The sequence below is a fragment of the Cloeon dipterum genome, chromosome 2, assembly GCF_949628265.1.
Source record: "Cloeon dipterum chromosome 2, ieCloDipt1.1, whole genome shotgun sequence".
Taxonomy (NCBI): domain Eukaryota; kingdom Metazoa; phylum Arthropoda; class Insecta; order Ephemeroptera; family Baetidae; genus Cloeon; species Cloeon dipterum.
Window position 1 is genome coordinate 28,880,588 of NC_088787.1, and position 13,786 is coordinate 28,894,373.

General features: G+C 40.0%; 1 protein-coding gene across 2 annotated transcripts; it reads left to right on the plus strand.

Moving 5' to 3' along the window:
* Positions 1 to 5,080: 5,080 nt before the first annotated feature.
* LOC135935166 (ubiquitin-conjugating enzyme E2 Q2) lies at positions 5,081 to 13,784 on the plus strand. 2 transcript variants are annotated; one of them, XM_065477286.1, is made up of 7 exons: positions 5,081 to 5,380; positions 9,492 to 9,596; positions 9,855 to 10,248; positions 10,310 to 10,461; positions 11,366 to 11,581; positions 11,640 to 11,712; positions 11,770 to 13,784. In XM_065477286.1, the coding sequence occupies exons 1-7, from the start codon at positions 5,219 to 5,221 to the stop codon at positions 11,799 to 11,801; spliced, it is 1,134 nt and encodes a 377-aa protein (XP_065333358.1). In that variant the 5' UTR covers positions 5,081 to 5,218; the 3' UTR covers positions 11,802 to 13,784. The 2 variants fall into 2 exon arrangements, with proteins under 2 accessions (XP_065333358.1, XP_065333359.1); XM_065477287.1 differs by having other exon boundaries at positions 11,646 to 11,712.
* Positions 13,785 to 13,786: the final 2 nt, after the last annotated feature.

Below are 13,786 nucleotides of genomic sequence, written 5' to 3' on the forward strand. Positions count from 1 at the left end.
TTCCCTTTTTAATATGTGCCACCTATTTCTTATTTGACGTTGAAGAAATAAACGGACTTGTCCTCGTTGGTTTCAGTTGAGACTTCTGTTGTCCTTGAAATGCTGCCTTTATTTTTATTTCCCGCGTTTATATTTTATATTCAGATTTACTTCATTCAATAAGTCTATTTTTTCAAAAGAGAATCTGTGAAACTTACCCACTTATTGTTAGGATCATCACATAATATTTATTTTCAGGAATGATAGAGAAAATCGAATTTCAGTAGAACTGGACTCTGAAAACCCAGTGGGATGGCTGAAATACACATTCAATATTAATCTGACCCTTTTGACACACGCGAGCACCATAATTAAATGAAAATCGTGTAAGCTCAAACAAACAGATTGGCCATATAATGACATTTAAAGCGACATCGATTCCTCAGTTCAATAACTGGCTTGCAAAAACGGTTGTGCGCCGCACAAACATGATTGCCCACGCGAGGAGCAATAACGTTCCATTTGCTGCGCTGGCTCACTTTCCCCCAAATGCACGGTGCAGCGCGCGAAAATGAGGAATTATTCGCGGTCGTATATCTCTCAATTACAGGGCAACAAAGTGACATTCGCAGCGGGCCACGAGAGAAATTTATCGCCGCAGCCGGCCCGGAAAATATTTCATATTCATCGCGGACGATGAATTTTTTATTCGCCGCGTGCGCGCACTGGAAATAAAGCCGAGAGGGAGATGGATTAAATCGGCGGAAAAAAGAACAGTCGTGCCGGCGCTCGGGCCAAAAACGGCTCAAGTTTTCGTCGCGGCACAGTTGTCGGCCGGGGGCGTGCGTTATGCGAGTGTGTGATTTGTTCGTTGGCTCTTTTTCACGCGGCGCGCGCGATATTATTGCACGGCTGGGCCTGTATTTTGGCGCTTATGGCACCAATTTGTCACGGATCGTGTTCGCGAATTCCGTCGGCGATGTGCTTTCGACGCGCACATCGCTCTTCCGCACACCGGCCTCAGAGCTTGAACGTGCTCCGCCTCGTATACTGATGTGCTGAAATTTGGCGTTGTAAAAGTAATCGTAAAAAAGAGCAGATGTGGCAGTACCCGGATCTGGTGTGTTCCAAAAATGCGCATATACAACTGTGCAGTTGGAGATGAAAAATTGATGCTGTGTGTGACAGTCATAGTGTCAAAATCTAATAATCCAAAGGCCTCTGCTAAGCTGAAACCCTTTAAATATTTAAATATTTAAATATGTAGTAATGTGCGCTCTGGAAATGCAATAAAATGGCAAATAACGATTGTTTATGGTTAAATGAAGCAAATTTTTTAAAGTGAAGCATCACAATTTCTTAGTTAAGTTAAAAGCTATGGCCTCTGCAAATTCTTTATCCCTTTGAAATGCGGTGTGTGTGCTAAAACTGCGCCCGCCGGTGTTAATTACAGCGTTAAAAAGTGGCTTTGTCGCGCGGCTGCATGTTCAAAGGGCATAGGGATGAGCGATGGTTGACAGGTAAATTAGCAAAATCTCTTAATCAAGTAAGGTCGTAAAAAATGGAACCACCTGTGGCCGTGTGTTACAAAAAGCGGCAGCCTCTTTTGTTTATTATTTCCAGCGCTCTCTCCTCACTCACTCAGCAGTGGCGGCGGCTGTCGTGCCTCTGTTTGTTTTGTGTGTGCACTACATGAGCGAAAAGTGTCACGAGCAGGACATACACACACGCCACCGCCGTTTGCGCTCAACAACCCTCTCTCTTCGTGTGCGGCCACTTTTTCCGCCAACGACGACCGCCGCCAGCGTAGCAGATAAACGCTTTTCTCTCATTATAAAAAAGTGGCTCGCGTAATTCGGCTGTTTTTAGCAAACGGTGATAACCAACAGCTCGCAGATAATTTTGCTATCAGTATACTTAACATTAATTTTTGGAGGATGATACTTTTCGCATACAAAATCAAGAAAATATAATAATGATAAATCTAACCAGCGAGTGAACAGAGTAGCATTGGCAACGACCAATTAAGCATCAGAGTAACTCGCCGACGGCACCCTGCGAATTTTCGGTCGCGACATTTCAGAATCACGCTGAGGGGCTCTGTCTTGGCGAAGAGGAGTCCTCTTTAGCCGGAGGATGCGGCTCTTCTTCCAAGAAACCGGCCACCGCAACGACTATCAGGTATCTCAACTTGGGACGACCCGGACGACCCACAGACACCCCACCCTACCCTTAACCTTGTCATCGAACGAGTGAAAGCAGGCACTCCTAAAGATAGAAATTCATTTCGGACGAAGGTTGGTTTTTCAGCTTGCGAAGAAGACCGGCCAGGGGAGTGAAATCGATTGTTTCAGCGCATAAACCTTCACGCGGCGAGCTGCTAGTCGGGTTATGCGTGGACAATTAATCTCGAAGAATATGTATAATAATTCAGATAATAATATACCAACAAAAAGAATGAATAAAACTCGATAATATAATAAAAATCAACTTAATCCCAGTGTTGTTTCATTCGCTAAGATTTAAATTTTTTTTCCTTACGGAATGGAACCTTTGGAGAATTAATTACCTGAAAAAGAGTCAACCTTGCTTGCTGGAGATGCTACCGTTTTTGTGTGGCTTCAACAATAACAAATTACCCTCTTCTCCATTGAATTCTCCTTATATACTGGTGGATTTCAAATGTTTTAGCGACGCAAAATCGTTAACAATAATTATTTTCAATTTTTAGTTGCTGATCTTCTCCAAATTATTGATCAGGACAGGTTGGTCAAATTTAAAAGTATAAAAAGAAATTGTAATTGTAAGGCCGCACTCTGTACTGCAATTTTATTTTTGATTAGCCTGGCTTGCGCAATTTTCACCGAGGAAAACGGAAAATCGTCAAGAATTTTCCCCTTAAAATAGCTTAATAATGAAGTGACTCGAAATGCTCAAATTGCTCAACGGGCTAGGAGGCGCACCGGCGCCGCCTCGCTACTTGCTGGTTTGCACCTTTCCAGCATGCGTGATTCGGCTTCACGGGACGAATGTCTAGCGTTTCAATGCAGTCCTCGGTGCGGAGGCAAGTGGCCCTTGAGTGGGCTGGGTCCTTGTGCGGCCTGGTGCGCCCATGTAATCCGTTCGCAGTGTTATTGGGACCCGCCGGGTTTCAGCATTCGTGCTAGTGCAGTGCGCGCCCTTCCCGCAAAAAAAGGTGAAAATTGAAACTTGCTATTTTTTAAAGTAGGACTGTGTCTCAGGTAAGTGGCGGGGTTTCGTCCGTAGTCATTAGTTTTTTTAGTGCAGTCAGTCGTCTAATAGAATATTCTCAAAACCGCATTGTAATTTTTTTGCAAGGTTGATAATGGTAAATGAGGCTGTGCCCATCTTAATACTTGAGCGATTATTTCTTCAAGTTTTCATCCTGATCTTAAATATAACTAAAAGTTAATTTCGTTTTAAGTGCATTGTGAACTTATTTAGGTCAGAGTAATAATTTTCAGTGCAAAGTTTAAACAAAATATTATGCAAAATATACAGAACAAAGTGCAAATCGTGCATAATGCAAATATGTGCAAATCGATGCCTCAAAGCTATGCGGTAATGAATGAGCAAAATTACATTCCGAAACGCTTTCAGCATTTGCATGTTCACACCAAACATCATTTGTCAAAAGCTTGATGTTTGTGTGCATGCTGAAGCGAAATCCGACATAAACATTGGCTTTTAAGTGCTAACACATGTGTTTCCAACGCCGAATAAACGGCGCTCCGTCATCAGTCTTTATTTATATTTTTGCTCGTGGCAGCGTAAATGCATATGGAAATATGAAATCGCTGTGCAAATATTTGTCTGGCTAGAATAAATATAAACCCGACGCTCGCGCATTTCTACTATTGTTTCCGCCTTTCATGAGCATTTATTTGCATTCGTGTGTGTCTAGATCGGAAAACAATACTAAACGCGTGAACTATTTGTGCAGAATATTTCTCGCGTCACACACGTCGTTATAAAATAATACACAGATTGCAACATAATCAAACGGCTGCAAGGTGCTAATATCTTAAGGAGAATTTGGTCAGCATAATAAATAAGAAAATGCAAACAAAAAGCATGAATAAAAGTTTAATTGGGTTTGTTATAATTCTGATCTCAGTTTGCTGAACCCTTGAACTTTTAAAATTATAATATAACAACTACGTTGAAATATTTTGAAACACATTATTTGATTTTTTGTCCCAAAGAAGACATATTCTCAATATAAAATTCCAGGATTTTTATAGTCTTATGTGTGTCTTCTATTTTAAGAACAATAACGTTTCCACAGCTTTAGAATAGAATACTATAAAAACAAATCACGTTGTGGGCGCAAACTGCAAGGAGCATTTTTTTCCTTAATTTAAATTTCTAATTTTGTGAAACCTGATTATTTGATACGGTTCTTAAAATAAAAAGATAATGACTAAAACGAAAATGCTGAAATTATTGCATTTTGTCTAAAATTGACCCTTATTCATCACCAAAACTCCTGCATTAGAATACAGCAAGCTTTAGTTTGTATATAGATAGCTCCTATAATATACCATTAAATGAAAAATATTTTGCGCTGAAGTATCTTTGAGCGATTCTAATAGTTTGATGAATGATTGGGCAATGTGATATACTAAAGAATTATTAAACATCATAGAATATAATATCCGGTATTGGTTAACAATTTAATATCTTTTAAGCAAACACTATTTATGATTTAATAATTTTTTCTTCTGCGATTCTGCTAACTTATAAGGAAATAATAATAGTGAGGTTAAAATAGTCGGTAATAATTTCAGTCAAGAAGAATTTGAGTAACATCTGCATAATAGCCAGCTGAAAATGGATTGTAAAAATCCAGTTTCCTGCTGCAGCCTGCAGTAGTGCAGGTGCAGGTGAAAAGGAGTCAGGTGGCCGGCGCTGGCATGAAGGCCTTACGAAAGTTGCTGGCGCTTTTCCGCTCACCGCAAGCAAGTCTGTAGCAGCACAATCCCGCATAGCTGGTGGCATTCCAGCGCACGTTCAGCATTCCGACGACAGATGGCGCGTGCATTAATTTTGAAACCGAGGCCGACCGATGAGGGCTCTGGTCGGTCGGTCGAGCGCCGTCGACACTCTCGATAGCAGCCATTTTCTGTGAAAGTTGAGTGGATTGTCTGTGAATTTTCGTGAAAAGCACCTCGAGTTGACGGGATTCGGGCGCTTCGGATGAATTTTACACTGACAGATGGCTTGCCTTAACAACCTGAAGCAAGAAATCAAAACTCTGGAGGCCATCTTTCCCAAAAACCATGAACGATTGCAGATCTACTCGGCTAGTGTCGACGAGTTGAGTTGCAGGTTCGTCGGCAAGAATGGCAAAAAATACGACATCCACGCCAATATCACCGTGAGTATCCGTTCTCAAATATCCGCTTTGGGGCAACCGGGGGGCTTCGGGGTGGGCACCAAGACCTCGAGACGCCTCTCTGATACTCGGGGGCAGCCCTGACACGGCTGTCACTGGGGTAAATTGCGAAGGGGGCTCTTAAAAGAATCCATCATGGCCACGAATCGACTTAAGTGCGACGAACGGTTCATTCTCCTCTGTCGAGGCCACCCGCCCGTGGGCCGCTCGTTGCCCCTGAAGGCAGGGCCCTTATTTTTCCCTCTGCCCTCTGTGTTGACTCTTGACATTTGAAAGATTTTTTCGTATCGACCAGAGGTGATCGTTTGTTTTCCTAATCCGAGGAGTTTTGATTTTTCCCGAAAGGCTGAATCAGGCGTGCGTTTCCCGGAATGAATAATCGTTTCTGGTTTCCTGGTTGGGGGCGGTGGAGGCGGCCCTCGGGCGCTCGAGGGCAGTTGTTCGGGCAGCGCATTTTGTTGCCAAGTGCCGCCTCCGTTGTTTGTGTGTCGATTTTCTTTCTCGTTGCTGCTCAATGCTCAAGCACCATGCTTCCGTTCTTCACGCGCAATTTCGCATTCATTGTCACCGATCAATGTCGAATTGCCATCAATCAATCCATATAAATAATTATGCTTCGTAGATTTCATTTCTGAATTTCAATCGTTTCATAACATAATATTTTCGTGTCCGATAAAAACAGGACTACGACGTTAACGACGTATGAAGCTCAGTAGCAACGGTTGTTGTAAACAAAAAATATAGCGGATCGGTCGAAAATTGAAAAATCTTTATTCTTATGGCAATCTAGTAGCTTCGGAATAACGAGATTTGCAAGATTGCTCTAGGAAGTGACTCACAAACTGACCATCAGCTGGTGTTATCAAACTCATCGGTTAGTATTTTTTCTCTCGTGACGGGCGTTTGTGAGTCATTTCAGTAGCTCAGGTTTACAGCAAACTACGATTGAATTCCTAATACGATTTCGTCGATTTCCCAATGCATTTTTAAATCTTAATGCCGGACGAAAATCCAACGTTGTCTCTTGATACACGCGATATCATGAATCAGCTGGGACACAAAACCCTATTTATTATTTTGCATTAAAATTCGACTGACTTAATTCATTCTTGCTATCAATCTAGCCATGTATTTCTAATATTTTTGTTGCAATTCATCTTAAATATATAATATATTTATTATTTTCCTTTTTCTCAACACAATAAAATTGATATCTTGATAAACGTGTTTGCGAAAAGCCTGGTTTAAAAATCATTCGCCGTGCTCAAAAATTCGTTTGAGGAAATCAAATGCCCTTAACGCCAGCCTCCGCTAAGATTTTTTTTGGCGAGGAAGGGGTGCGACCTTTAAACACACGAGCCGGAAGTGGGGCAATCGATTGACGGTGTCCGTATTTTTTCTAGTTCAGGTTTGTAATAATTTCCATGTTAAAAGACAGCAGCAACTGCCGTGACTTTTGAAGGTTTGCGCCGCTGACGAAAGTGGATTACTTAAGCCATGCCGGGAAAATTTTACAAATCTGGCGATGAGATAAAATTATGCTCGCGTCGGCAACTTTCCCTTTTGTTGTCGTTGCATGCTGTTGCGGACGTGCGTAATGAGCCCACAGCCCACGCTTGGCGCCGGCCAGGGTTGTAATTTCAAACCGCGATCCAAGACTTTTTCAAACCCAAGGTTGCTTATCGAAACGTGTCGAAATGAAAATGGTTAATTATCCCTCTAGAATGTCTTTAATTGCAACTTTCTTGTGTAATTCAATCAATGTTTACGTCACATGGACGAGCCACAGCACGCAGCACGCGGCGCTCTTACAATATTAAAGCATGCTTGTTGTATAAAGTAGCCGCTATTTTCAAAATTTTCTGTAGGGAAACATATTCAGTGTTCGCAATTTTGACCAGCCGGTTTTTGCCGGGGCGGTTAAAACCGGATGAAACCGAGCAATTTTTGCCAGGCTAAAATTGGCATTTTTTAAATTGGTTTAATTTTTAGGCATAAAACGAGCTCATTTAATAATTACGGGAATATAAAAATTTTTATGCGAACAAAATCACGATATTTTCATGAAATATTTTTGAATAAAAAGATTCAAAATCATGATTTTTCAGGTGAAACCATTTTCTTCTTACTTTGCATACTTCTGCTCAAGGAAACCTAATTTCAGCCAATTTTAGCCAATTCAGCCGGCTAAAAACCGGTTATAACCGGCTTGGTCGAAATTGTTTTAAAAATGCCGGCTTTTTCCGAACACTGAACATATTATGAAACGAACCATTTTATCTCGCGATAGTAGATATACCGTTTGAAAATATTTTGCCATTTTTTTATAAATTAACGATTAATTGCCACGATGATTAAACCAAAGAATTAAGGCCTATTTTTGCACAGATTGTAATTTCATATCACGAGTCACAGGAGGAAATTTAAAGCCCGTTTATAATCTCGAACATTATCGCGCCCTTAAGTGATTGCTGCGTGTGCTAATCTACACGGTAAAGGTTTCGCTATTTTACCCCACTCCATCATACTTTTTTTCACACATATAAAGTTCTAAATTAAAATCGTATGACACTAATAAAAAGTTAATGAATCTGCATCTGCAACGCTGGTTGATGGTGTTCTATTTTCACTTGCTTCCGCACAAGCATGCCTCACTCACTGACCTCATTACGTGGAACGGCTGAAATGCTTGAGATTTCGCTGGTTGGCTAATTGAACAATGCCAATACACACATGTATGCAATTATCCTATGCGTTTTGGTTTTAAATAGTTGTCGTCGGATAGAAAAAATTCAACTACATACTTACATTAAGTTAACCGTAAATTTTCGCGAGTGCAAAAGCGAGCGATTTTAAAGTAGGTCAGTTCCGACGAAAGAGGCCGCTTAGTTCCTCGCAGCGTGCACCACCGATTGGCGGGCAAGGTGGATGAAAGGAAAGGTGTTTGCATTATTTTTGCGTCCTGTTGCGGAGCCGAGGAGCAGCTGCCCCATTTGCCGCACGCGAAAGTGGGCCGCCGAGCCGCTGGCTGGCTGCTGGGGGGACGTTTATTGATCAAAAATAGCAATAATCAAGTACATGTGCACGTAATGGAAACTAGAATAGTAGCCTTGCAGTCGCACCACCAGCGATCTCGCTCGATTCGCGTTTCATTGTGCAACTGCGAACGGCGCTCAAAATCTATGATTTCAAGGCCCTCGCTCGGTAAACTTGCATGTGTGTGCACTTGAGCCGATCAATCCAGCAGCGCTCGGATTGCGTCCACTAACGGTGCCCGCGACCGCTCTGTTGCTCTGTGCAATTTGAGAACCTGAGATGCCGCTATTTAGCAAAGTGATAACTTGTGCTTTTTAGTGAGATCTAAAAAATATTCGTATATTGTTCCACAGTGAAACTTAAACTTTATTTTATTTGTTCAAATTAACCGAATGAGGGTAATTATCCTGCTGTGCCTAACTTACCTGCTGACGAACACCTAAATTCGTTATGCAAGTGTTGTTGACAATTTAAAGCTTTTTAGAGGAGACTTCTTTTTTGACCATATCTAGATATTTTCTCCTTGTTAGTATTATTATTATTACCAATTCGGATTCTCTTGTAGCCCATACTTGCAGCTTAAAAATTTTTGTGAAATCCTCAGTTGTAATTTAATTTAATTGTGTTCTTAAACACAACCGAAAAGTTAAGGTTGCATTTGGGTTTTAAATCCGATTTCGTAACTCGCTGCAATCTGTGAAATTTTTGTTTTGAAACTAATTTGCGTAATTTCAAGTTTTAGAAGTCAACCTTTTATGTCTGTGTCCAACTTAAAAGCTATATAAAAATATTTTATTTTAGTTTTTCATTCTTTCAATTTGAAGGAAAAAATTTTAATTAGATATAAAAATGAAGCGCTTTGAGTCCTTTCCTAAAACAATTATTACTGGACCTCTTTTGGTAATTGAAAAGATTTTGAACTTATGAAAATATCTCAGTCTGTGGCCGACTTTCATTGTTGCAATTTCAGAGTGCATTGCTTAGTTTAGAGAGTGCTGCTGCCACTCTCATTGTGTGAAAAGGAAAGTGTGAAATTAAGCTTTGTTTTGTGTTGCAGGAAACATACCCGTCCACACCTCCTGTCTGGTTTGCCGAGTCGGAGGAGACAAGCATAACAAATGCGGTACAGATCCTCACTAACACCTCAGGAAGAGACAATCATGTGAGTAAATCGCACCATCCTGCTTACGCATTTTTCACCAGATTTGTTCTAAACTTCAGACTTGTTTTGTTGTTTAATGTAACTGGTGATAAAGTAAACAGCATCATAATATCCTTCCAGCTGACTGATTTCTCGTCTTCTGGACTGGAAAGGGTGCTTACACTTGTTCTAGTTAATTGATTTTTGTTTCTAAAAATATTATATAAAACGCTTTACAAATTTCACGGACGTAACTAAAAATTAATCAAATTTCGGCAGGTATTGCATCAAGTACAGATCCTGCTACGGGAGTTGTGCCGTCTGCACTCGGTGCCACTGCCACGGGAGATGGACCAGCTGTCATTAGACTTCGTTTCAGGATTCAATGCCGGCAACCCAGTGCCGCCGAAGCCGGACGAGGAGATGGAGGAGGATGAAGACGACGACGACGATGATGGCGAGGAGGACCTGCATTTAGACATGGACGAGGTAGAAGTTCCCTCAAAGAGCAAGAGCGATGAGATGGAGCAGGAGCATCTGGCCACTCTAGAGCGGCTTCGACAGAACCAGCGCCAAGACTACCTCAAGGGCTCCGTGTCTGGATCCGTCCAAGCCACCGACCGCCTAATGAAAGAGCTGCGGGACATATACCGATCAGACAGCTTCAAAAAACGTAAATTCTATCTCTTGAAGTTGTTCAAAGTGTGCATGCGATTCGTGTCTACATATTTCAGGCATATACAACGTCGACCTGGTGAATGACAGCCTTTACGAGTGGAACGTTCGGCTCATGAGTGTTGACCCAGACTCTCCGCTGCACAACGACCTCGTCCTGCTCAAAGAAAAAGAAGGGAAGGACAGCATCCAGCTCAATATAATCTTCAAGGTACACTAATATTCCCTTGTAATTTTTCCCTTTAAAAATAGAAATCAGTCCTAGCATATTGTTGGGAAAATCCGGAATGCTAGATGCCTGAAATTATGTTTTTGATAAGTATTTGACTAAATAATTTTCACCCTTTGGAAATTTGATATTATGACTTATTTCACATAATATTTTAAATGTATTGATATCTTGCAAGTTGCAACCCAATTTTATTTAGATAATTCTTCCAACGAGGCATTCACACTAAAGAAATAATGATTTATTTTATAAATTTTGAAGCAAAAATGCAGGGAAGAATGGGATGCCAGACATTAGCATGACTGCATAAAGGATTTAAAAATTGTCATCTCACGCCGCGCTGATCCCTGCACTTATTAATGCACTAGCTAATTAAGAAAAATGCCATCTTCATTTTATAACTTATATAAATTGTCTGTCCACCTAATTCTTCAAGACTCAGAATATTCATCTTCTATTCTTATGTAATTTAAGTACTATTGGAATCAAAATCTAATAAAAAATCTTAGATTTCTTTTTAATGATATAGGAAATATTTCATAACAAAAAAAAAATTGATTTAAAATCGACGCCTTTGATTTGGTTTGTTAGTAAGTAAAAGAAAAAAGCTGGTGGAAATATTGATGGGAGAGGAAGATTTTTTAGTAAAATACCCCTTAAAGCTAAAAATGTACTATATATTATGACCTTAAAAAGTGCCACATCAATCTTAAACGGTATACTGACTATTATTGCAGACTCTAAAGATAATATGATTAATGAAGACTATATAATAATTCTCTATTCAACAGCCCTACATGTAGCTTAGTTATCATCCAAAATCTAACTCTAGTATCTTGATAGTTTTGCATATTAAACCTGATTTATTGTATTTAATCCTTTGCAGGAGACGTATCCTTTTGAGCCACCGTTTGTCCGAGTTGTCCACCCCATGATCTCAGGCGGCTATGTGTTGGTGGGAGGTGCCATCTGCATGGAGCTGCTAACCAAACAAGGCTGGAGTTCTGCATACACGGTTGAAGCGGTAATAATGCAAATCGCGGCAACATTAGTAAAGGGAAAAGCGCGAATCCAGTTTGGAGCAGCTAAGGTCTGCAACCAAGTGAGTACTCTTTACATTATTTTGTCGCTTTATGTTTTCACGGTGATTCAATCTGCTGATCCAGGGTCAGTATAGCTTGGCCAGAGCCCAGCAGTCTTTCAAATCCTTGGTACAGATTCACGAAAAGAATGGTGAGATTATTATTCTTACGTTTTGTCTGGATTTTATTGTAATTTTGCATTGTGCAGGATGGTTTACACCGCCTAAGGAGGACGGCTAACAAGTGTGCCGATTGTTGCCCAAAACTCACTATGGACCTCTGTTACATACCCGCACTTCAGAGTTGTTTTTTCAACAGCCGACGCGAAACACGTGCGACTAGTTTTCCAGTTTAAGAAGCCGTGACAAGTTTGATCCGATAAAGAAGCACAAGAACTAAAAGGTGGCTACGATCCAACTGCATTTTTCAGTTCTCTGTTGAATTTCGAAAAGTTATTTCGCGGTGCAAAGTGAATGATTGTGTTTAACTGATGTTAAATAAATGCTTCCTTTTTGCAATGTAAGTTTTTGTACGACAATATCATCAGATTTCAGCTACAAAGTCGCGTAGGTGGTATATTTGTTTGCGTTTGTGTGCTCGGGAATGTGCAACATTTGTTCAAGACGAACTGACGAATTTGAGCAAGCTACAGACCATGAACGCTGCCAACGTGCTGTACATAAGAGTTTCTGCAGCCATGTGTGATATTTTTAACAGACTAACTTCTACAAAAACACTGATGATAAAAGTGAAAACACAAGTAGCGCGTCAGCACTGAAAATAGGCGGATGCGCTGAAGATAAATATGTAAAAAACGTGTGTAGCCATTGTATCTGACACTCAAAGGTATAAACAGTGAAAAATGATGGAAAACGTACTAAGCACTCAGATCACCCACCATTTGCATGACGATAGCTGAGAAATCAGAGCACATTCCATAACTCTGATGCTTATTGGACTGAGAGCAACTAGGAGAATCAAAATTTTGCATCGTTATATCTCGGGCTTTGCACATGATTTGCTTTTAACTCTCAATAGTGCGGTTGGGCTAAATATCTACAAGAAGCCAGAATGATTCCCAATAAATAACCAACGTAAAGTTCACTGTAGATGTTTGGATTAGTTCTGTAGAAATTATTCCCTTGAGAAGACAAGCTTTGGCGTGCTTTTTGGAAATTCAAATTATTTTCAAGCTTGTGTTTGCTGCGCCACACTGACCAACGAATTTATTTAAAACTGTTATTTTTCTATTGCAGAAAAACATTTCTGGCCTCTTGAAGTTTAAAGCAAGTCGAAGCTGCATTTCGCAAAAAGCAAAATTTTGATCTTGTGTGCACTCACGTCCTTTCAAAGAATATATGAAAATTAGGAGTACATCTCTACAAATTTAATATCTCTTTCTCTATTGATCCAACTACCTAATGTCGTGTTTACCTCTGTTTGTGATGCAATGAGTAATTTATTGAGGTGGAGTATCAATATTTCGACATGTCTGACTCGATAGTGAAATTGGATTTCTTATTCTTGTTTGTAAATTTGATTAATGTATTCCACTTTCTGTTTAATTTCTAAGCTTCAAAACGAGTGTACATTTCTAGGACACAATTCTGTTGATTGCTAGCAATAAGTTCTGTGAATTCTGCTTTAATAAGACATGTGAATGTGTAATGAGTGGAGTGTCTTCTTAATTGACTTGACAACTGTTGTTGGTTGTAATATAAATACTAATTCTTCTTTTCAAAACAAATATAGCACATTGGGTGTATTGTAATCAGACGACAAATCATCCATTTTAAAGGCCAAATAGCTACATACAAATTTGTTCGATCGCAAGTCTTCTTTAGAGATCAGTTTTAGTTCCTAATTTATCAAATATCGGAGCAAAATCTGTTCAGTCACCTAGACCCAATTGAAAAAACCAATATTAATAGTTCCCTTGCATTGTTCATAAATGATAATTAATGGTCACGTGTATGTGCTGAAAAGAGGACTTTGTCTCGGTTTCTTGTCGCCTACAAGAGTATTTTAATTGTCTTTTGAAGTGCTTTGTTGAATTGATCAGAATGAAAACTGAGGCAGGCAATGAGTTTTGTCAAGTTTGCGGAGAATTGCATCTTGTTTTACTGTAACTGTTAGCATCTAAGTGGAAGATATACCCCCTAGAGTAACAATACAAATTGTATTTCATTACTGTAAAATAAACATAAAGTGCTTATAATACAAGG